Source organism: Colletes latitarsis, chromosome 7 (assembly GCF_051014445.1).
Source record: "Colletes latitarsis isolate SP2378_abdomen chromosome 7, iyColLati1, whole genome shotgun sequence".
NCBI classification, from domain to species: Eukaryota; Metazoa; Arthropoda; class Insecta; order Hymenoptera; family Colletidae; genus Colletes; species Colletes latitarsis.
In genome coordinates, this window is record NC_135140.1 from 3,377,814 (window position 1) to 3,402,441 (window position 24,628).

At 35.4% G+C, this 24,628-nt stretch overlaps 1 protein-coding gene across 8 annotated transcripts in view; it reads left to right on the plus strand.

Annotated features, from left to right (window-relative positions):
- Nucleotides 1–24,628, plus strand: part of Wake (ankyrin repeat and fibronectin type III domain containing protein wide awake) — a 225,862-nt gene that overhangs the window by 193,721 nt on the left and 7,513 nt on the right. For 5 of the 8 annotated variants that reach the window (XM_076769202.1, XM_076769203.1, XM_076769204.1 and 2 more), the window contains 3 exons: nt 12,059–12,196; nt 15,422–15,500; nt 19,725–19,828. In XM_076769202.1, coding sequence (XP_076625317.1) covers nt 12,059–12,196; nt 15,422–15,500; nt 19,725–19,828 — 321 coding nt within the window. Of the gene's footprint in view, nt 1–9,930; nt 11,306–12,058; nt 12,197–15,421; nt 15,501–19,724; nt 19,829–24,628 lie in introns of all 8 variants that reach the window. The other 3 variants (XR_013080029.1, XM_076769201.1, XM_076769205.1) reach the window with 2 other exon arrangements.

Consider the following 24,628-nt stretch of genomic DNA (forward strand, 5'->3'; position numbering starts at 1 on the left):
AAATCCAATGTGCCATTTTTAATAGTATTCAGTATTTACAGGCGCGTAAATAATTCCTCCGTTATTCGAGCATCCTCGCTTGTTGTCTGTCATCACGAGTCATAATTTTTTTTTACCAATTTTAGATGCAATGAAAATCTAGTATGTACAATATCTACATTTTTTCAATCGAATTAATATTCAACGCGCAGCGATTTTGTTTGTTAAAGAATTCCCTTTCCGTGACCGTAAATTGCTACATTTTTCCAACAGTTTCGTAATGGGAAATCTTGCAGCGATCAAATAGTTTTCCACTTCGTGCGCGTTCCACTATTTTCCCTCGGCAATTTATTAACTCACGGATCGCGGCAGAGACGCGCTCGTCACGGAACAATGATACATTAACAATACCGGAGAACGGTATCGTCGGACAGTAGAAAACGGATTTTTGTTTGTCGAAGAGATAACGGCGCCAACGTCATAAAAAGGAAACAAATAACGATCGACGACAGAAGGCAGGGACACTGTAATTGCTATTTGCCCGTGGCATGTTCCAACTTACGCTTCAACTTTCTTCGTTAAAAATCTGCGCGCCGTTTATAATCGATCAACGGAACAGAGTTGCAATTTCATTCTGTTACATTTATCGAGCTTTATTGGACTTCAATTACGCGTTTCAACGTGTTTACACGCGTTTGTTGTATTTGTTAACGCATTAACGACGGGGCATTTTTATTAAAACTTTACTATAGGATGATTTTAATAACATAGAATTCCTCCAACATGTGTATACTAAAAATATGATAAGTGGATAATAGAATTTTTTTCTTGTGTTATCGGAGGAATTACTAGAAAAACACATTTGTCGTAAAACGAGAATACTCGTTTCCCGTCGGTAATGGGTTAATCGTTGCAAATAAATCGATACGATTACTTTAATTGACGTATAATGGGCTCCAGGAACTCTGCGGAACTACAAAATTAGTAATTGAAAGTAATTAAATTAAAAATAGGAATCGTTAAAGGATCTTTGAAATATGAAATTAATAGAGCAAAACAGGATCAAGTGAAATTATTAGTTTGTAATTTGCGTCGATATTTCGGTGTTATGGGTTGAAAGGTAGGCTTACTAAAATTAAATTACTACAAGATACTGGGTGTTCGGCCACCCGTGAGAAAAATTTTAATGAGAGATTATAGAGGCCAAAATAAAACGAAAATCAAGAATACCAATTTGTTGATGGAGGCTTCGTTAAAAAGTTATTAACGTTTAAAGTTCCGCCCGTACTGAATTTTTTTCTCGAAAATGCACAGGATTTCGGGGGTATGTCTATTCACCAAAAATGATTGTAATTAACTCCCGCAACCGAAAATAATTTTTCCAAAACGATTTGAAATTTTTTTTTTCCGCCGAAAAATTTTACACCTTCTCGAATTTTTTTCTAGAAAGTGGGTAGGATTTCGGAGATATGTATATTCACCAAAATTCATTGTAATTGACCCCCGCAACCGAAAACAATTTTTCCAAAACGATTTGAAATTTTTTTCTACCGTTGGAAAATTTCACACTTTCTTGAATTTTTTTCTAGAAATTGGGTAGGATTTCGGAGATATGTCTATTCACCAAAATTCATTGTCATTTATCCCCGCAACCGAAAACAATTTTTCCAAAACGATTTGAAATTTTTTTTCTTCCGTTGAAAAATTCAGGCACCTAATTAGATTTTCGGTAAGAAATTTTTTTTCTCGAAAGTACGTAGGATTTCGGGGGTATGTGTAATGATACAAAATGATTAGAATTAACTCCTGCGACCGAAAATAATTTTTTTAGAACGATTTGAAAAATTTTTTTTTCGTCGAAAAATTTCAGCACCTACCCGATTTTTTTTCTCGAAAGTGGGTAGGATTTCGATGGTATGTCTATTCACCAACAAATCATTGTAATTGACTCCCGCAACCGAAAATAATTTTTCCAAAACGATTTGAAATTTTTTTCTACCGTTGAAAAATTTCACACTTTCTTGAATTTTTTTCTAGAAAGTGGGTAGGATTTCGGAGATATGTCTATTCACCAAAAATCATTGTAATTGACCCCCGCAACCGAAAACAATTTTTCCAAAACGATTTGAAATTTTTTTCTTCCGTTGAAAAATTCAGGCACCTAATTAGATTTTCGGTAAGAAATTTTTTTTCTCGAAAATAGGTAGGATTTCGGGGGTTTGTGTAATGATCAAAAATGATTAGAATTAACTCCTGCGACCGAAAATAATTTTTTTAGAACGATTTGACAAATTTTTTTTTCGTCGAAAAATTTCAGCACCTACCCGATTTTTTTTCTCGAAAGTGGGTAGGATTTCGAGGGTATATATAATGATCAAAAATGATTGTAATTAACCCCCGCGAGCGAAAATAATTTTTCCAAAACGATTTGAAATTTTTTTCTTCCGTTGAAAAATTTCACACTTTCTTGAATTTTTTTCTAGAAAGTGGATAGGATTTCGGGGGTATGTCTATTCACCAAAAATCATTGTAATTGACCCCCGCAACCGAGAACAATTTTTCCAAAACGATTTGAAATTTTTTTCTTCCGTTGAAAAATTTAGGCACTTAATTAGATTTTCGGTAAAAAATTTTTTTTTCTCGAAAATAGATAGGATTTCGGGGGTATGTGTAATGATAAAAAATGATTAGAATTAACTCCTGCGACCGAAAATAATTTTTTTAGAACGATTTGAAAAATTTTTTTTTCGTCGAAAAATTTCACACTTTCTTGAATTTTTTTCTAGAAAGTGGGTAGGATTTCGAAGATATGTCGATTCACCAAAAATCATTGTAATTTACCCGCGCAACCGAAAACAATTTTTCCAAAACGATTTGAAATTTTGTTCTTCCGTTGAAAAATTCAGGCACCTAATTAGATTTTCGGTAAGAAATTTTTTTTCTCGAAAGTACGTAGGATTTCGGGGGTATGTGTAATGATAAAAAATGATTGTAATTGACCCCCGCGATCGAAAATAATTTTTCCAAAACGATTTGAAATTTTTTTCTTCCGTTGAAAACTTTCACACTTTTTTGAATTTTTTTCTAGAAAGTGGGTAGGATTTCGGAGATATGTCTATTCACCAAAAATCATTGTAATTGACCCCCGCAACCGAAAACAATTTTTCCAAAACGATTTGAAATTTTTTTTTCCGTTGAAAAATTTAGGCACTTAATTAGATATTCGGTAAGAAATTTTTTTTCTCGAAAATAGGTAGGATTTCGGGGGTATGTGTAATGATCAAAAATGATTGTAATTGACCCCCGCGATCGAAAATAATTTTTCCAAAATGATTTGAAATTTTTTAATTTAATTGTTAATAACTCTTTAACGAAGCCTCAGTCAAGAAATTGATATTCTTGATTTTCGTCTTATTTTGGCCTCTAGAATTCCCAGGGATGGCCGAACACCCTGTATAATTTTTGTTATTTTTTTTCTGTTTTAATGGACTCCGGTTTGGAAAAGGCAGGTGCAAGGAATAATGACCCGTACGGTTTCTGTTCATAACGTTAAAAAATCCAGCCACGCATTCGGCGTCGATACGATCTCTAGCGGGGCAACAATCCTGAGACGCTAATCGCGGATGGGAATGGGGAAACGGAAGCTTTGTTAGCGGTTATTAGCACAATGGGCGTTAAAGCAGGATGCGGTCGCGTGCATCCTTTACTTTTCTTTTGTTTCTCGCGTTCGCCTTCTTTTCATCGAGCGAGAAATTGCTGGCAGGTTATTAACGCTGACGATAAAGTGAGAGGGGAAAGATTTGAAAGGATGATATTAATAATCGAAAGCTGTACGTTTGAGGATAAAAGCGTTAGCATCGAGTTGTTCTCCGATGAAATGTTGGTTTCGCGAATGAAACTTTAACCGCGCGCAGCGGTTTTTGAAATATGGTGTATTTAATCGAAATAATTTCCACGCCATTGCACACGTGTTCTACCAACGATTAATTAATTTTAATATCCCGGACTGAAAACATTTATCGTTTATACTTTTAAAATCTACAGAGACATCAAAATCATTCAAATATTGTTAACGCTAGATTCATAAACATTTATTTCGCGTATTTTTATCGAAACCCTTCGTGTTGACTGTTATATTAAAATACGATATTTTTTAAATTAGATTATACATATATTTGTACCATTTGATTAATAAAATTCAGATAGGAGCTTCTGTTTTGAAGAACGATGAAATGACTCGCTCGCTGTTTGCTCCAAGAATCGCTACGTACTCTGATTTCAAGTGAACCGGTCCCTATTTTGTCACTTTAAAGCGGAAATTACTGTAAATTACTGAATCACCGAATCATTATGTTGTGACACCTCCGTACGATATATGTTCAGACATCTCGAGCGCCTTAAATTTTATTCTGTGTAATAGTTTGAACGATCATGCTTTAGATGAACTTGGGATACCTATTCAAGTTTAAAAAACGAACATCCTTAAAATATTTCAGGTAGATTGCAAGCTAAAGACAAACGAATCTCATTTTGTATAAGAACTGTGCATTGCAAATTATCACATATACAGGATGTTCGGCCACCACTGGGAAAAATTTTAATGAGAGATTCTAGAGGCCAAAATAAGACGAAAATCAAGAATACCAATTTGTTGATGGAGGCTTCTTTAAAAAGTTATTAACGTTTAAAGTTCTGCCCGTACTGAATTTTTTTCTCGAAAATGTGCAGAATTTCGGGGGTATGTCTATTCACCAAAAATGCTTGTAATTAACACCTGCAATTGAAAATATTTTTTCCAGAACGATTTGAAATTTTCTTTTGTTCGTCAAAAAATTTCAACTCATACTCGAATTTTTTTCTCAAAACTGCGTAGGATTTCGGGGATATGTCTTTTGACCAAAAATGCTTGTAATTGACCCGTGCAACTGAAAATATTTTTTTCAGAACAGTTTGAAATTTTTTAATTTCACCGAAAAATTTCACCAGCCCAGCCCCTGTCGATTTTTCTTAAAAATTAGTTTTTAATTTTTAGTAATTTTGTTTGACGCCCTATAGAAAAGTTGTCTAACACTTTTTTGTATGTACCCATGAGCTCTACTTTAGAAAAAAGTTTCATTGAAATATATTCACTATCCTACGAATTATAGCTGTTTGAAAATTAGACCATTTTTATGAGGTTTTTCACATTTTACGGGGTCAAGGAACAACTTTTCGAATATTTTTGCAATTTCTACATATTCTTCACCAAAATATGCGTTGTTTGCTTTTTGAAACATTAAAATCGATCGATTCGTTCAGAAGTTATGGCATTTTAAAGATACGCATGAAAATTCGGGCAGACATTTCTAGCCCGAAAATATATTTTCGGTAAGGAATTTTTTTCTCGAAAATGGTTAGAATTTCGGGGGTATGTCCGTTCACCAAAAATGATTGCAATTGGCCCCTGCAACTAAAAGTAAATTTTCATAATGATTTGAAAGTTTTTAATTTCGTCGAAAAATTTCTCCGCTTACTGAATTTTTTTCTCGAAAGTGGTTAGGATTTCGGGGATATGTTCATTCACCAAAAATGATCATAATCGACCCCTGCATCTAAAAATAATTTTTTCAGAACGATTTGAAATTTTCTTTTTGTCGAAAAATTTAGGCACCTACCCCCTGTTAATTCTTATTAAAAATTCGTTTTTCATTTTTAATAAATTTGTTTGACATTCTACAGAAAAGTTGTGTAATACCTTTTTGTATGTACCCATGAGCTCTAATTTAGAAAAAAGTTTCATTGAAATATATTCACTATCGTACGAATTATAGCTGTTTGAAAATTAGACCATTTTTATGAGGTTTTTCTCATTTTACGGGGTCAAGGAACAACTTTTTCAATATTGTTAGAATTTCTACATATTCTTCACCAAAATACGCGTTGTTTGCTTTTTGAAACATTAAAATCGACCGATCCGTTCAGAAGTTATGGCATTTTAAAGATACGCATGAAATTTTGGAAAGACATTTCTGGCCAGAAATTATATTTTCGGTAAGGAATTTTTTTCTCGAAAGTGGGTAGGATTTTGGGGGTACGTATATTTACCAAAAATGATTGTAATTGACCCTCGCAACCGAAAATAATTTTTGTTAGTATGATTTGAAATTTTTTAATTTCGTCGAAAAATTTTTCCACTTACTAAATTTTTTTCTGGAAAGTGGTTAAGATTTCGAAGGTATGTGTAACGACTAAAAATGATTGCAATTGACCCCTGCAACTAAAAATAATTTTTTCAGAACGATTTGAAATTTTTTTTTGTTCACCGAAAAATGGTCCAGTTGTTATGGAACTTTAAAGGTTAATAACTTTTTAACGAAGCCTCAATCAAGAAATTGATATTCTTAATTGTCGTCTTATTTTGGCCTCCAGAATCTCCCATTAAAATTTTTCCCTCGGGGGTAGCCGAACACCCTGTATATTTATACTAAAAACAAAATTGTAAAGTCCTTAAACGTTTTCAGAATGTCAAATTATTTTTATAAATTATTCGTCATGCTACAGAAATATAAAGAAATATTTTTTCGCGTGTCTTTTCAATTGTCAGCAATTTAAAAGGGGTAGTTAGTAAACACAAGTTTTCTTTTTAACATCGTAATGCATAGCAAGCCTGTTTTTACTTTCTTAACGTTTAATACATTCATTATGATTTTTAAAAATTGTGTTTACGAAACATTTTTTCCTATTTCCGCGTAGAAAAAACATTCCTACAGTTTGATCGTTTATTATGAAAACACCGTAGGTAGAATATTATTAATAGACGGAGGAAGTAGACGATTCCTTGGTCCTCCGGCTATTTAAGTAATAATGGAGTCGCATTAGTCGTAGCTCAGAAACGATTACGCGTTATTAAGGGTTGATAGACTAATAAACTAGAGCGTAGGGAGAAAAGGGCGGATGCCCTTTTTAAAAGCAATACTGGCCAACGTTCAACGAACTTTTAGTTCATACCTCAAAAATCAAAATATATTCATCGAGCAAAAATATTAAACAAAATCTTTCATAAAATAGTCGAGTTAATTTTTGAAAGAACAATGTAAATGTACATTACGCAGATATTAAAAATATAGATAGACACGAATTGTTTAAGTAGCTAAAAAGAATGACACTCGGTAGTTGTATTTTTTAATAAAGCTGTCACTTCCGTATTCTCTACCGTTTAATAAAATTATATATTGATATTTTTTATGCAATTTGACCATCTGTGCTAGCACGTTCGTGTTTGCCCAGCCCTCGAACCTGTCCGACTATCTAATCGTTGATGTATTTATAATATCATTTATCTTGGCCATGTTGAACTTGCTCTCGCTTTTACTCGTTTCTGTAATTATCCAACCATACGACACATTGACGTATCGTTCCAATTACTCATATGTGTTCCCGCGTTTCGCATTCACACCTTTGTTTGACGCGATAACGTATACCGTTCGATTAATAAATTCTCCAGCGTTTACATTGCCAAGAAAGCCCAACTTCTCAAAAGAGCTTTTCGTACAGCAATACACATTGACGATTCGTTTAGAGCAACCTTCGCCAACATCGAATTTTCTTAAATGATCGCCAACGGTGGAACTCGCTGGCTTCTTCCAAAACCTGACGCAGTATTGGTAAGAACGTTTCGAAAAGTCACTTTCCCGCAACATTCAGTGCCTCTTTTCCTCGTCCACGAAATCTTTTACGCCGCTTTCTTCCCTCTTTATTGCATTCGCCGCGGAACCGTCAGACTTCCTCGAGCGTTCAAACTTTGCAACTACATACGTCCTTTGATCCTTTTGATCCTTTTCAAGTACAGTATTCTAAAAGCACTTCGACATTTTTTAAACGAAGAAAGGTTTCCAGAACGTGGATACGAAAGGTTTGCTACTGAAAACACAAATATTTATCAATCTACTAAATTGAACTCGATGTCCCAAAAACAGAAGCTTTGTACAACTTTTAGTTTCTCAGAAATCAGAACAAACATAATAGTGTGCCATCAGTTCCATTATAAACTTCTTTTTTTATAATAATTCGTCAAGTAAAAACAAAATTACTTATCGTGCACGGACGAAACATACCAAATTCGATGGAAAAATGAATACTTGGAATAAAAGTCCCGAGTTGCATAGAATGTTTCTCGATATAAAGAAAAAAGTGGCGAAAATTGTTCAATTATTTATCACATATCAACTTTTTTAAAAGCTGGTACAGTTCTTAATCCAGACCTAATCTCAATTACAATGAAATCCGTTAACTTCGGACGAAACACTCGTGTCTCGTGAGTGAAAAAATACATAAAGAAACGTCTGTGATAAAAGTTCGTTGGTTGGCGGGAAATTTTAAAAATCGACGCATTGGCGGCCATTTTGGTGCAAATACCGCGCGCCGTCGATCTTGGGCGATCCGGCGAGAACCGACTACGGACGCCGGCAATAAATTTGATTGGGCTAACAAATTGTCACGCTCGTCTCGAGGAGGAAGAGGCGACGTTCAGACCACTTCTTCGTAATGGGTAATTGTGGCTGGCGCGCTGAAATCACCGGAGCGTCGTGCGTCCTAAGTAAATAATAAAATCGTTTTACTCGGGCTACCAGCCCCCCCCCCCTGCTATCAATTCGAAGATTTCGTTTCTACGCGATCATGCTCGGTGCTCGATTCGTCATCGACGAAACTCTTACGAGTTTCCCACTCTCGGAGATTAACGACACGAGAAACCCAGTCAATCTGAGTCGTACACTTTCAAATCGGTGTTTGCGCTGGTTTGTAGAGCAGGAACTAGGTTTGCATATAAACTGTTTCGAGTGGGACTACGTGTCATGACTATATGGCCACTTTAAAATTGTATATGCTGCTGTTAGAGTAATGAAAGTGAAGCTTGTGAAGTTGTAGCTTAGCGACACATAAGCCCTCCATTATTTATAAGAATTTCAGTTAATTATCAGAGATGTTGCTTAATACGAGCTGAGTAATTTTTTTTTTAATGAACTTAACTATGCCCATATTGTCCTAACTCTCGTACACCATTCATTAAAATCCAATTAGTTGATCCCGTCTGCCATTCTTCAAAGTCATGAATTGCAATTGGAAGCATAAGAAAGATGGCGTCGTTTTTCCCCCTGATGAATTATATTGATCGTTTCGAGAGGGTTGCCTTTGCTGAAAGTGGAATTAGAGAAGGATATTAGATCCTAGGGGTTCGATTCATTCGGATTTATTGCAGTTAATATTCAAGAGTCCATGCAATTTCACACGTTCTTTTATTTTTGGAGTTCTCGTTTCTGATCGTTTTTCGTTCGGATTTATGAAAGTGTAAAATTATCCGTGTCGCTTCTTTCTAACTACGTCGTAAAGAAGACTATTAACCTTGATAGCAAGCGAAGGATATCGTTTATGCCTTCTTCTAATCCGAGCGGACGGTTATGTCAGTTCTCAAAGGGAATTTATCAAGGTCTCGATCGTTATATGCTCCAACCAAAAGTCGAACGAAACTTATAGATTTTAATATAACAATAACAATGAACTACAATAGTCACTCGTCAAATTAAAAGTGACCTCGACTTTTGTTAACAGAGTTATTTTTTTACCAGATTATAGAGACTTGAAAATTCCAGAGCCTCTCCAGACCATAAAATAACCATAAAAATTGAATTTCTATACCAGAATCAAAATGTTTACGCGCAAACTGAACTAACACCATAAGAGAAATAATTTAAACGCTGGAAGCTAGCCAGATAACTCTTATTTATAAAAGGTATCGTTCGACCCCTGACTCCAAGAGCCAACATAAAACTTAACGCGTTGCGTTACCTCTCGCAGCACCGTCGATCATCTCGAATAGGCTCGTCGTGTTTTCCCGAAGGAAGGACCGTCGATAATTCGACGATAGGATCGTTCTTGATCCTTATTTGTCTACAAAAGTGATCCGTCATTTTTCAGCTTTATGGAGCCAAAGAAGTGCCTGGAGGGTCTCGAGGGACTAAAGTCTTTGCCAAAGAGATAAGAAGATAATATATTTGTACAATATAGATAAATTTTATTGATTAAAAAATTACGTCGCGAAAATTCCGAAATTCCGGGCTGGACTTTGCAGCGCGCCGCGACAATTTAATCGGCGTTTTAAATTGAGTTCTCCGCGTCGTTGGTCAAAAGTTCGAAACACGAAACAGAGTTAGCTTGGAAACCAAAAGGCTGCTCCCGATGAAATTTCGCAAAACGTCCAGGTCCAGTCCAAAGATGGAATTGCTCTCGAGGCGGTCGTCGGGCGACCGGATGTCGACGCTGAAGAGATCGAGATCCTTCCGGGCGTCGTTGAAGCTCATGTCGAAGCTGCGTAGTCGCGCCACCCTGCGTTTGAACGCCGGTTTCGATTTGTCACCGACGTCCGTTCGTGACCAACGAGTCGCGAAACGCGCGACGAAATTGCCGCAGCTCGACGAGTCCTCGAGTCCCTTGCAAAGGGACGAGAAACGCGAAACGATCGACGACAAGGACATGCTGTCGTTGAACGAGATGGAGTCTCGAGGAATCAGCAAAGAGCTGAAGAGCAAGCTGTGCCTCACCGACAGGATCATGAGAAAGAACCGCAAGGACACGGAGAAACCCAAGAAGAGCGACGATCCTCCAACGTCGACGAACGTTTTTCGTTGGAGGAACAACGCGTCGGAGTCCTACGAGAAAAAGGATCCCACGCCTAGTCTGTTCTACGAGAATCCCACTTTCTCTCTGGACAGCTCCCTGGACTCTTCCATGTCGAGTTTCCTGTTCGAGGACTGCGATCGCGGCACGAAGGACGCGAGAAACGAATCGCCCGTAGAGAAATCGTCCCAGGATCCTGGATTGACTCTGGTGGTGGATTCTCGAGGGTCCTGCGAGCGGAACTGTCGTTGCGTTCGTAGCAGCGAGGTCTTCGAAACGGAGTCCCCGTGCGACAGAAACGCTTCTTGCTCGTTGATCGTCGCCACCAAGGCGAGAAGCTTGTCCGTGAACGACGTGGTCCTGCAGGACGAAGAGAGGGCGGCGAGCTTGGACTCTATCGTCGACGACGGGACCGTTTTCGATCGTCGAAGCTGCAGGGACGAGAAGCTGTCCAAGGAAGGAAAGTCCCCGGATTTGATCAGGAAAACGTCCGTTTGCTCGTCCAAGTCCTGCAGGATCAGGACGGTGAACAATATCGCGAGCTTGTGGGCGAACGCGCGCGGTGGGAGCTTCCGAAGCAAGGCGTCTGTCGGAAGAAAGAAGTCCATCAAGGACTCGAGGGACAACGAATCCGTTGGACGGAACAGGGTCCTGGTGACGACCACTTCCGGTTCAAGTACGGCGAGAGAAATACATTTTGGATTTTTAGTCCGTCGAGAAACGTTCGGATACCATGTTTCCAATATGGCGAACGAAAACCAATTTTTCCCAACTGCTACGTTATTTTCATTTCCGCAATAATTATCCAGGCTCGAAAATGTTTCGAACCGTTGTACTGGGTATTTTATAATTCATGGTGCAAATTGGGTAGAAACGAGACGGGAGCGAATAATAACGAAATTGCGTGGGAGGCTTCGTTCTCGAGAAAATTAAATTTAAATATGAGTGTATGTTTGTTCTCGACTCGTATTGTCAAACTTGTGCCAATTTAACGAAAGATTGCGTTGGAGTCTCTAAACATTTATGGCTGTATGATATTATCAAACCAATTTGAATTATTTAAAACATAGCAGTGTTATCTATGATCATAAAGATATAAAAACGTTTTTAAAATTTTCTCTGAAACGAAGCTTTGCGCGAACAAATTTTCAATTCATTTCCATGTCGAGATCCCATTTTTTCGATCGTACCATGTACGTTTCCACACATTGTACACTTCTAATTGCGTTTGATTGTGAGAATCGTGAAAAATATATTTCGATGAAATCTATTTTCATAATGAATTTAATATTGCAGGATCGGTGGCAAGAGCTATAGTATTTCTTGAATCATTTCGCTTCCTTTTTATTTATTTTCCGCGAGACTCTCGCCGCAGGGTTACTCCTTTTGTTTACCCGTTATTCAGTTCGTTTTGTTTATGTTCGCACAGAGTTGTACTCTTTGCAAGGGATGGAGTTCCTGGAAGGATTCGGGAAGAAAAAGCAGCAGCCACATCAACAAGCGAACAACATAGCGTCGGTGCATATAAATCCTCTGTCAGCACAGTCCCTCAACATACATCTGCATGGTATTTTATTTATTTAATATTTATTTTCTTTACTCATCCTCCTACGTTTGGTTCTGATATCGTATAAATAAAGATCAATGCAGATCGCTTTGTGTTTAATAACCACAAAATTGCTATTTGTTCTTGCAGGTATTTTAAACATTTTCCAATTGTTACTTCATTTTATTTTCACGTTTCTAAACTGGTACTTTCAACGTCTTTATTTTTTTATTAATCGATCGCTGTTGCAATGATTACCTCAGCAATCTGTTGTATTATACAGGGTGTTCGGCCACCCCTGGGAAAAATTTTAATGGGGGACTCTGGAGATCAAAATAGAACGAAAATCAAGAATACCAATTTGTTGATAGAGGCTTCGTTAAAAAGTTATTAACGTTTAAAGTTCCGCCCGTACTGAATTTTTTTTTCTCGAAAATGCGCAGGATTTCGGGGATATGTCTATTCACCAAAAATGACTGTAATTAATCCCCAAAACCGAAAATAATTTTTCCAGAATGATTTTAAATTTTTTAATTTTGTCGAAAATTTCACACCTCGAAATTTTTTTCTCGAAAGTGTGTAAGATTTCGGGGGTATGTCTATTCACCAAAAATAATTGTAATTGACCCCCGCAACCGAAAATAATTTTTTCAGAACGATTTGAAAAAATTTTTTTTCGCCGAAAAATTTAGGCACCTTACCCCCCGTCGATTTTTCTTAAAAATTCGTTTTTCATTTTTAGTAATTTTGTTTGACGTCCTACAGAAAAGTTGTCTAATACTTTTTTGTAGCTACCCATGAGCTCTACTTCAGAAAAAAGTTTCATTGAAATATATTCAATATTGCAGAAGTTATGGCTGTTTGAAAATTGGACCATTTTTATGGGGTTTTTCTCATTTTGCGGGGTCAAGGACCAACTTTTCGAATATTTCTGCGATTTGCACATATTCTCCATCAAAATACGCGTAGTTTGCTTTTTTAAACATTAAAATCGTCCAATCCGTTCAGAAGTTATGACGTTTTAAAGATTCGCATGAAATTTCAAGGAAGCATTTCTGGCCAGAAATGATATTTTCGGTAAGGAATTTTTTTCTCGAAACTGAATAGGATTTCGAGGGTATGTGTATTGACCAAAAATGATTATAATTGATCCCCGCAATCGAAAATAATTTTTTTAGAACGATTCGAAATTTTTTAATTTTGTCGAAAAATATCACACCTTCTCGAATTTTTTTCTAGAAAATGGGTAGGATTTCAGGGGTATGTCTATTCACCAAAAATGATTGTAATTGATCCTCGCAACCGAAAATAATTTTTTTAGAACGATTTGAAATTTTTTAATTTAATTTTTTAATAACTTTTTAACGAAGCCTCAGTCAAGAAATTGATATTCTTGATTTTCGTATTATTTTGGCCTCTAGAATCTCCCATTAAAATTTTTCCCAGAGATGGCCGAACATCCTGTACAATTTCTTATACAGGGTGTTCGGCCACCCCTGGAAAAATTTTAATGGGGGATTCTAGAGGTGAAAATAAAACGAAAATCAAGAATACCAATTTGTTGATGGAGGCTTCGTTAAAAAGTTATTAACGTTTAAAGTTCCGCCAGTACCGAATTTTTTTCTAGAAAGTGGGTAGGATTTCGGGGGTAGGTCTATTCACCAAAAATTATTGTAATTGACCCCTGCAACTGAAAATAATTTTTTTAGAACGATTTGAAAAATTTTTTTTTCGTCGAAAAATTTAGGCACCCCTTGTCGATTTTGCTTAAAAATTTGTTTTTCATTTTTAGTAATTTTGTTTGACGCTCCTCATAAAAGTTGTCTAATACTTTTTTGTAGGTAACCATGAGTTCTACTTTTCCTTAAAATTTCATTGAAATATATGCACTACTATAGGAGTTATGGCTGTTTGAAAATTGGACCATTTTTATGTGGTTTTTCTCATTTTGCGGGGTCAAGGATCAATTTTTCGAATATTTTTGCAATTTCTACATATTCTTCACTAAAATACGCGTTGTTTGCTTTTTCAAACATTGAAATCGTCCAATCCGTTCAGGAGTTATGACATTTTAAAGATTCGCATGAAATTTCAGGGAAGCATTCTGGCCTCACATTAGATTTTCGGCAAGGAATTTTTTTCTTGAAAATGCGCAGGATTTCGGGGGTATGTCTATTCACCAAAAATGATTGCAATTGACCCCCGCAACCGAAAATAATTTTTCCAGAACGATTTGAAATTTTTTTTCGTCGAAAAATTTAGGCACCTAATTAGATTTTCGGTAAGAAATTTTTTTTCTCGAAAGTGCGTAGGATTTCGGGGTTATGTGTAATGACCAAAAATAATTGGAATTGACCCCTGCGACCGAAAATAATTTTTCCAGAACGATTTGAAATTTTTTTTCGTCGAAAAATTTAGGCACCTAATTAGATTTTCGGTAAGAAATTTTTTTTCTCGAAAGTGCGTAGGATTTCGGGGTTATGTGTAATGACCAAAAATAATTGGAATTGACCCCTGCGACCGAAAATAATTTTTCCAGAACGATTTGAAATTTTTTTTTTCGTCGAAAAAAGGCATTTAATTAGATTTTCGGCAAGGAATTTTTTTCTTGAAAATGCGCAGGATTTCGGGGGTATGTCTATTCACCAAAAATGATTGCAATTGACCCCCACAACCGAAAATAATTTTTCCAGAACGATTTGAAATTTTTTTTTTCGTCGAAAAAAGGCACCTAATTAGATTTTCGGCAAGGAATTTTTTTCTCGAAAGTGCGTAGGATTTCGGGGGTATGTGTAATGATAAAAAATGATTGGAATTGACCCCTGCGACCGAAAATAATTTTTTTAGAACGATTTGAAATTTTTTAATTTAGTTGTTAATAACTTTTTAACGAAGCCTCAATCAAGAATTTGATATTCTTGATTTTCGTCTTATTTTGGCCTCTAGAATCTCCCATTAAAATTTTTTCCAGGGGTGACCGAATACCCTGTATATCCTTAGCACAAAAGGCACTATTATGTTTGCTGTAGGTTTACAATGATTTCTTGAATTCTCATTTATTCTCTTCGCCAACCTATTACGATATTGTTATTATTATAACTTTCTGTATACGTATTAAAACGTTTTATCAAATGAGAAGCTTGGAATATTTATGTCTTACAGATTCAGCGACAGTCGATGCCCCAGCAAGAAGTACTTTTTAATCTTTACAGCTTTCTATAGTATTTCTGTTTTTTTGTTTTTTAGCCCTCTTCGCGGCCGTGGAACATGGCCACCTGGACAAAGCTAGATCCATTTTGGAGTCGACGGACGTAGACGTGAACAGGTGAGATTTTTGAACATTTTTCTTACTCCACAAAAGTCAGTGTCATGTTTTCTATATTTTTCAAAACACTAAATATGTATTTTGGAAGCTCGGTTGAACTTGAACTAGATCGAGTGAATAAATATCTATTATTATATCCCATCTTGATCCACATTTCTCTATCAGAAATTTCTTGTCTTATGCTTCCTATAAAAATTTTACTGTACTACCCACTGTATATTTCCTTTGTATTTAATTATAAATTATGTTCCTCGTAATTCAATGCACACAAAGACTGTGTACGTTATGTTGCTTAAAAAATTAATAATTTTAAAATATGTGGTAGACAGTAGAGCTTAGATTTTGAATAGCGTCAAATTTACTTTTGCATTGCCGAAAGCGTACACTTAAATTTGTTAAGATTCAGTAAAAAGATGCTTCGATGCTCATGGCTGTTTAGTATTATGACACAGTAGTGTCGACAAGTGGAGGGTCGCTCAATGAATGGATTGCCTTGAATTGTCAACACCACTTTCGGTGCAATGATAGACGTTCTGCCATAATACTTCTCCAAAAGAACCAAACGAATGAAATATTGAAGTCGAAAGTTTCTTTCCAACTTCCTGCTGCATCGAAGGGGGAAAGTTCGAACAACTTTTGTCGTTCACCGTCGACATAACTTTCCAAGAAAAATATTCTTTCCGCGAACTGCGTGAAATTTAAACCTTCCTGCCTACGTAACCTGGACTTTGTCGTTCCGTGGTTGTTTAAAAACGAGTCCGAGTGGACCCTGAAAAAACGTTCGTTGAAAGTTTCTGGCCCGACTGTGTCGAGGCGCCAATAGTCGAAGCAACTTCGTCGACGAATGTCGACCTTTGATCTCTGGAAATCTGCCTCCAGGGAGACAAGTTCGGAATGTGTCTCCACAGACCACATCGGGATCAAAGTCCAACGGCGTATCGATGACATCAAACGTCCACTCGAATGTGGATCCCTGAATCGACGTTTCCGTCGCAACCGGTGCATCGTAACCGTCGCTGAACGTTCATTCGCTGCCGCGATAATCCGTTTATCCGCTTCTCTCTTTGTCCCGGTTAACTAATGGCAGCTCGCAAAAGCACGGGTTTATCCAAGGGCGAAATTGGCGCGATTACGTCGCGGAAATGAGCGCCATTGTTCGTTTCTCCGTCCGAAGGTGCGCAGTCGTTCGAAGTTTTCCCTGATTTCAGCGATCTAACCCTTGTGTCAATAATCAAACAGAGCAGACAAAAGCTAAATGTTTGTAGAAGTAACTAGACAATTGTAAGAAACGTTGAACGTGCAGGATTAAACAATGACGAGCTTACAGAGTAACTCGCGAAGTTGGTCGGACGTAGATCACTTCTAAAATTATTTTTAGTTGCAAGGGGTCGATTATAAGTATTTTTGGTGAATAGTCATACCCCTGAAATTCTACTCACTTTCGAGAAAAAAATTCGAGTAGGTGTGAAATTTTTCGACAAAAAAAAAATTTCAAATCGTTCTGAAAAAATTACTTTTAGTTGCAGAGGTCGATTATAATCATTTTTGGTGAATAGACATACCCCCGAAATTTTACGCACTTTCGAGAAAAAAATTCCTTATCAAAAATATAACAGGCCAGAAATGTCAATCCAAAATTTCTTGCGTATCTTTAAAACGTCATAACTTCTGAACGGATTGGACGATTCTAATGTTTCAAAAGGCAAACAACGCGTATTTTAGTGGAGAATATATAGAAATTGCAAAAATATTCGAAAAGTTGATCCTTGACCACGCAAAATAAGAAAAACCCCATAAAAATGGTCCAATTTTCAAACGACCATAACTCCTACAGTAGTGAATATATTTCAATAAAAATTTTTTCTGAAGTAGAGCTCTCGGATACCTACAGAAAAGTATTAGACAACATTTCTGTAGAGTGTAAAACAAATTTATTAAAAATGAAAACCGAATTTTTAGAAAGAATCGACAGGGGGTAGGTGCTAAAATTTTTCGACAAAAAAAAAATTTCAAATCGTTCTGAAAAAATTATTTTTAGTTGTAGGGGTCGATTATGATCATTTTTGGTGAATGAACATATCCCCGAAATCCTAACCACTTTCGAGAAAAAAATTCAGTAAGTGGAGCAATTTTTCGACGAAATTAAAAACTTTCAAATCATTATGAAAAAATTACTTTTAGTTGCAGAGGCCAATTGCAATCATTTTTGGTGAATGGACATACCCCCGAAATCCTAACCACTTTCGAGAAAAAAATTCCTCACCGAAAATATAATTTCGGGCTAGAAATGTCTGCCCGAATTTTCATGCGTATCTTTAAAATGTCATAACTTCTGAACGGATCGGTCGATTTTAATGTTTCAAAAAGCAAACAACGCGTCTTTTGGTGAATATAATGTAGAAATTCTAAAAATATTCGAAACGTGGTTCCTTGACCCCGCAAAATGAGAAAACCCCCATAAAAATGGTCCAATTTTCAAACAGCCCTAACTTCTACAATAGTGAATATATTTCAATGAAACTTTTTTCTGAAGTAGAGCTCATAAGTACCTACAAAAAAGTATTAGACAACTTTTCTCTAGGACGTCAAACAAAATTACTAAAAATTAAAAACTAATTTTTAAGAAAAATCGATAGGGGGCTGGCTGGTGAAATTTTTCGGTGAAATTAAAAAATTTCAAACTGTTCTGGAAAAAATATTTTCAGTTGCAGGGGTCAATTACAAGCATTTTTGGTCAAAAGACATATCCCCGAAATCCTACGCAGTTTCGAGAAAAAAATTCGAGTAAGTGCTGAAAGTTTTGGTTGAAAAAAAAGTATTTCGAATCGTCTTGGAAAAATTATTTTGAGTTGGAGGGATCAATTACAAGCATTTTTGGTCAAAAGACATACCCCTGAAATTCTACGTACTTTCGAGAAAAAAATTCCTTACCAAAAATATATTTTCAGGCCAGAAATGTCACTCTAAAATTTCTTGCATATCTTTAAAACGTCATAACTTCTGAACGGATTGGAGGATTTTAATGTTTCAAAAAGCAAACAACGCGTCTTTTGGTGAATATTATGTAGAAATTCTAAAAATATTCGAAAAGTGGTTCCTTGACCCCGTAAAGTTAGAAAAACCCCATAAAAACAGTCCAATTTCCAAACGACCATAACTCCTGCAATAGTCAATGGATCTCAATGAAATTTATTGCGGAAGTAGAGCTCATGGGTACCTACAAAAAAGTATCACACAACTTTTCTGTAGAGTATCAAACAAAATTACTAAAAATGAAAAACGAATTTTTAGAAAGAATCGACAGGGGGTAGGTGCTGAAATTTTTCGGTGAAATTAAAAAATCTCAAATCATTCTGGAAAAAATATTTTCAGTTGCGGGGGTCTATTATAAGCATTTTTGGTGAATACATATACCCCCGAAATCATACGCACTTTCGAGAAAAAAATTCAGTAAGTGAAAAAATTGTTCGACAAAAAAAGATTTCAAATCGTTCTAAAAAAATTACTTTTAGTTGCAGGGCTCGATTACAGTCATTTTTGGTCAATAGACATACCCTCGTAATTTCACACATTTTCGAGAAAAAAATTTGAGTAGGTGGACAAATTTTTCGACAAAATTTAAAAATTTCAAATCGTTCTGAAAAAATTACTTTTAGTTGCGGGGGTCAATTACAAGCATTTTTGGTCAAAAGACATATCCCTGAAATTCTACGTACTTTCGAGAAAAAAATTCTTTACTAGAGAAATGTGCTGAAAAAGTACATTGGATGTAAGGTCTACTCGTATACCTCGTCTATGGTAGAAGCATCGATGTATCGACAGAAAACATCGATACATCGTACTCGATCAGAGCTGTCGTATACGTGACTTCGATAGTAATCAGGTATCAGCCGCTGTCACGTCTACATGAGTTCAATATCCGTCAATTATTGGACGTTATTAGGTTCAGTGGATCAAGAAAGTATTAACACGCTCTCTTTATTTCTCCATATTTAAATGGTATATTAATACCAACAATACTTAATAATAAAGTTAACACATTAATTGCAATAATAGTCACTAGTAACCGTCGCAAATTGACCAAGTTAGTGTAAAAATTGTATAACTCTCGATAGAAACGAGACGAAGAGATAATCTTTTGTCGAAATTAATATGTCATATAATACGAAAGAATAATAGAAAGGACACGATCTCGAGTAACGTATTGCTGAATTAAATTTTCAGCGTGAACAGCGACGGCCTCTCAGCTCTGGATGTCGCGGTTCTCAGCAACAATAGGCCGCTTGCAAAAATGCTGGTCGCGTTCGGTGCACAAGAGGGTAATCAGTGTAAGTATTCCCCGAATTCCATTTTATACATTTCACCTTTGACACGAGTTCGTTCGATATTCTAATGAAAACTTCGTTGCATTAATCGAGACTGAACATCAGTCGAATATTACAAATGGAGAGCGTTAGAATATTTTAGTATTTCGTTTGAATTTTTAGTAACGATCAGAAAACGTTCGTTTCGTAACAATGGTTACGCGTGCCAATGGAAAACTTTGACACGCAGAAAATCAAACAAATCGTAGTTTTCTCCACTTTTTTTTTTTCTAGTCGCAACCACCGTTTTGCCAAACAATAGCCACGCAAATTCGTCGCTTGTACAGTGGCTATAAAAGGCTCGAGAAAAACGTTTCACTAGACGAATTGTTCGAACGTCGACAATTTAGCGATAGCGTTACGGTCGAGAAATTTAAATAAATTTCCGTGGGCGAAAAAGTCGCGTCGAAATTCGATGTACAATCTCCGCGATCGATCTCGTTCCGCCGCGGCGTTTTCGGAGTAAATTACACGAGGTTTTCGGATCGGTGATAAAAAAACGAGATCCGATCGGGCCAAGAAGAGAAGGGAATAGTCGAACGGGATGGGATTCCAATTAGGATTCCGCAGTGTATAATAAAAATGCCGTCGGGACTTTATTGCGTTTCGACCGTGGCGAAACTTCCTGTCTGATCTTCTTTTCCGCCATTTTAATGACGAATCCCTTACACGGCTGTTATTAAACACAATACCGAGAAAGTATTGCTATAGATAGCAATTACACCGTCACCCATACGAACTTTTGCGTTTTTTAATATTTTCCAGTGCCTTTAGTGCCTCCAGTACCAAAATTTTATAAAACGATTATAACTATAAAAATAATTACTTTAAAATCTGCGTATAATTAATTTTGAATTACTAATTAATCAAATAAAATTGGAAAGTATTCTTTCACAAGTTGAAGCCCAATTGTATATATTTGATTTTAACAGAGAAAGTTTCTCAAAAATCTCTTTGGGATAAATCAAGTAAGAGATGGACGTAGGATTTGTAAACCATGTTACAAAATTATATAAAACGATTATAAATATAAATATTCTAAATTCTCCATACAATTGATTTTGAATTACTGATTAATCAAATAAAATTGGAAAGTATTCCGTCACAAGTTGAAGTCCAATTGTAGATATTTGATCTTAACAGAGAAAATTTCTTAAAAATCTTTTTGAGCTAAGTCAAGTAAGAAGTGGACGTAGGAATAGTAAACCATGTTACAAAATTATATAAAACGATTATAAAAATAAATATTCTAAATTCTTCATACAATTAATTTTGAATTACTGATTAATCAAATAAAATTGGAAAGTATTCTTTCACAAGTTGAAGTCCAATTGTAGATATTTGATCTTAACAGAGAAAATTTCTTAAAAATCTTCTTGAGCTAAGTCAAGTAAGAAGTGGACATAGAATTAGTAAACCATGTTACAAAATTATATAAAACGATTATAAATATAAATATTCTAAATTCTTCATACAATTAATTTTGAATTACTGATTAATCAAATAAAATTGGAAAGTATTCTTTCACAAGTTGAAGTCCAATTGTAGATATTTGATCTTAACAGAGAAAATTTCATAAAAATCTTCTTGAGCTAAGTCAAGTAAGAGATGGACGTAGGAATAGTAAACCATGTTACAAAATTATATAAAACGATTATAAATATAAATATTCTAAATTCTCCATACAATTGATTTTGAATTACTGATTAGTCAAATAAAATTGGAAAGTATTCTTTCACAAATTGTAGTACAATTGTAAAAATTTGATTTTGACAGAGAAAGTTTCTTAAAAATCTTTTTGGGATAAGTCAAGTAAGAACTGGACATAGAATTAGTGAACCATTTTACAAAATTATTTAAAACGATTATAACTATATACAGGGTGTTCGGCCATCCCTGGGAAAAATTTTAATGATGAATTCTAGAGACCAAAATAAGACGAAAATCAAGAATATCAATTTGTTGATGGAGACTTCGTTAAAAAGTTATTAACAATTAAATTCAAAAATTTCAAATCGATCTGGAAAAATTATTTTCGGTTGCGAGGGTCAATTACAATCATATTTGGTGAATACACATACCTCCAAAATTCTATCCACTTTTGCCAAAAATATCAGGTAGGTATTAAAATTTTTCGAAGCAAAAAAAATTTTTCAAATCGTTCTAAAAAAATTATTTTCGTTTGCAGCGGTTAATTACAATCATATTTTGTGAATAGGCATACCCCCGAAATCCTACGCATTTTCGAAAAAAAATTCATTACTGAAAATCTAATTAGGTGCTTAAATTTTTCGACTAAAAAAAAAAATTTCAAATCGTTCTGAAAAAATTATTTTCGATTGTAGGGGTCAATTACACACATTTTTGGTAAATAGACATACTCTGGAATTCCTACGCATTTTCTAGAAAAAAATTCGAAAACGTGGGAAATTTTTTGAGAAAATGAGAAAATTTCAAATCGCTCTGAAAAAATTATTTTCGGTTACGGGAGTCAATTACAATCATTTTTGGTAGATAGGCATACCCCCGAAATCCTACCCAGTTTCTAGAAAAAAATTCAGTACGGTCGAAACTTTAAACGTTAATAACTTTTTAACAAAGCCTCCGTCAACAAATTGGTATTCTTGATTTTCGTCTTATTTTACCTCTAGAATCCCCTATTAAAATTTTTCCCAGGCGTGGCCGAATACCCTGTATATAATTATTCTAAATTCTCCATACAATTGATTTTGAATTACTGATTAATCAAATAAAATTGGAAAGTATTCTTTCACAAATTGAAGTCCAATTGTAAAAATTTGATTTTGACAGAGAAAGTTTCTTAAAAATCTTTTTGGGATAAGTCAAGTAAGAACTGGACATAGAATTAGTGAACCATTTTACAAAATTATATAAAACGATTATAACTATATACAGGGTGTTCGGCCATCCCTGGGAAAAATTTTAATGATGGATTCTAGAGACCAAAATAAGACGAAAATCAAGAATATCAATTTGTTGATGGAGACTTCGTTAAAAAGTTATTAACAATTAAATTCAAAAATTTCAAATCGATCTGGAAAAATTATTTTCGGTTGCGAGGGTCAATTACAATCATATTTGGTGAATACACATACCTCCAAAATTCTATCCACTTTTGCCAAAAATATCAGGTAGGTATTAAAATTTTTCGAAGCAAAAAAAATTTTTCAAATCGTTCTAAAAAAATTATTTTCGTTTGCAGCTGTTAATTACAATCATTTTTTGTGAATAGACATACCCCCGAAATCCTACGCATTTTCGAGAAAAAAATTCATTACTGAAAATCTAATTAGGTGCTTAAATTTTTCGACGAAAAAAAAAATTTCAAATCGTTCTGAAAAAATTATTTTTGATTGTGGGGGTCAATTACACACATTTTTGGTAAATAGACATACTCCGGAATTCCTACGCATTTTCTAGAAAAAAATTCGAAAAAGTGGGAAATTTTTTGAGAAAATGAAAAAATTTCAAATCGCTCTGAAAAAATTATTTTCGGTTACGGGAGTCAATTACAATCATTTTTGGTAGATAGGCATACCCCCGAAATCCTACCCAGTTTCTAGAAAAAAATTCAGTACGGCCGAAACTTTAAACGTTAATAACTTTTTAACGAAGCCTCCATCAACAAATTGGTATTCTTGATTTTCGTCTTATTTTAGCCTCTAGAATCCCCTATTAAAATTTTTCCCAGGCGTGGCCGAATACCCTGTATATAATTATTCTAAATTCTCCATACAATTGATTTTGAATTACTGATTAATCAAATAAAATTGGAAAGTATTCCTTCACAAGTTGAAGTCCAATTGTAGATATTTGATCTTAACAGAGGAAATTTCTTAAAAGTCTTCTTGACCTAAGTCCAGTAAGAAGTGATCATGGAATTAGTACATTGCTCATCGGTGAATGGGACTCCAAATATTTACGAAACTAGTAATTAATTGATGCAACGTACCGAAAGTAATTTGTGTAATGGCGGTGCGATACGAGCGATTGGAAATTTTGAGTCACTGCAAAATTGATCATCGATGTTCGTGATCGTGTCGTAACGAAACGCCACTACGATGATTCCCCGTGCAATTCGATTAGAATTACGATCCTTGCCACGAGATGAAGCTTTTAAGCTTATGGCGGTCCATTAAGCGTTTGGAATTTAATCTGTCGATTAAATTCTCTGGTAAAAATTTCATTTGATAATTCATTCACGACTGTCTGTTTTGACTATTTAAAATGCTCCTTTTCTTTTATCTATAATCGTCTAACGTTATCAAATTGATTTCCTAGTATCTTATCCATCTTAGAATTCTAAACGCAACGTCTAAAAAAAGAAACAACTCAATTGATAATTTCGTGACAAATCAAATTTACAGAAAAGAATTGACTATCGCCGTCGATGCGTGAAAAGTTATCGAAATAATTCGCCCAGAGATTATGCGTGTCGATGGAAAGCGAGAGTCGATATCTGCCATGGACAGAATTGTGGGTGAAATGATTGAGGTGTGTAACCATCCATCCCGGATGCAATTCGCCGCAGAATTTTGCATTCATAAACATTGGAACGACTGAATCGCCCCAATTAGCCAGGATCCCTGTCGCGTGTGTTTTTCTCTGCTCCACAAACCACGTTGATTTCTATGGCACAATCGAGCCGATTACATGTTTTCTTCGCGAACGTTCCGTTCTGAATTTCCCATCTCTCGTTTCTTTCGTCGAAAGCGTACCCCGAATAGTTTGAAAAGCTTTTTT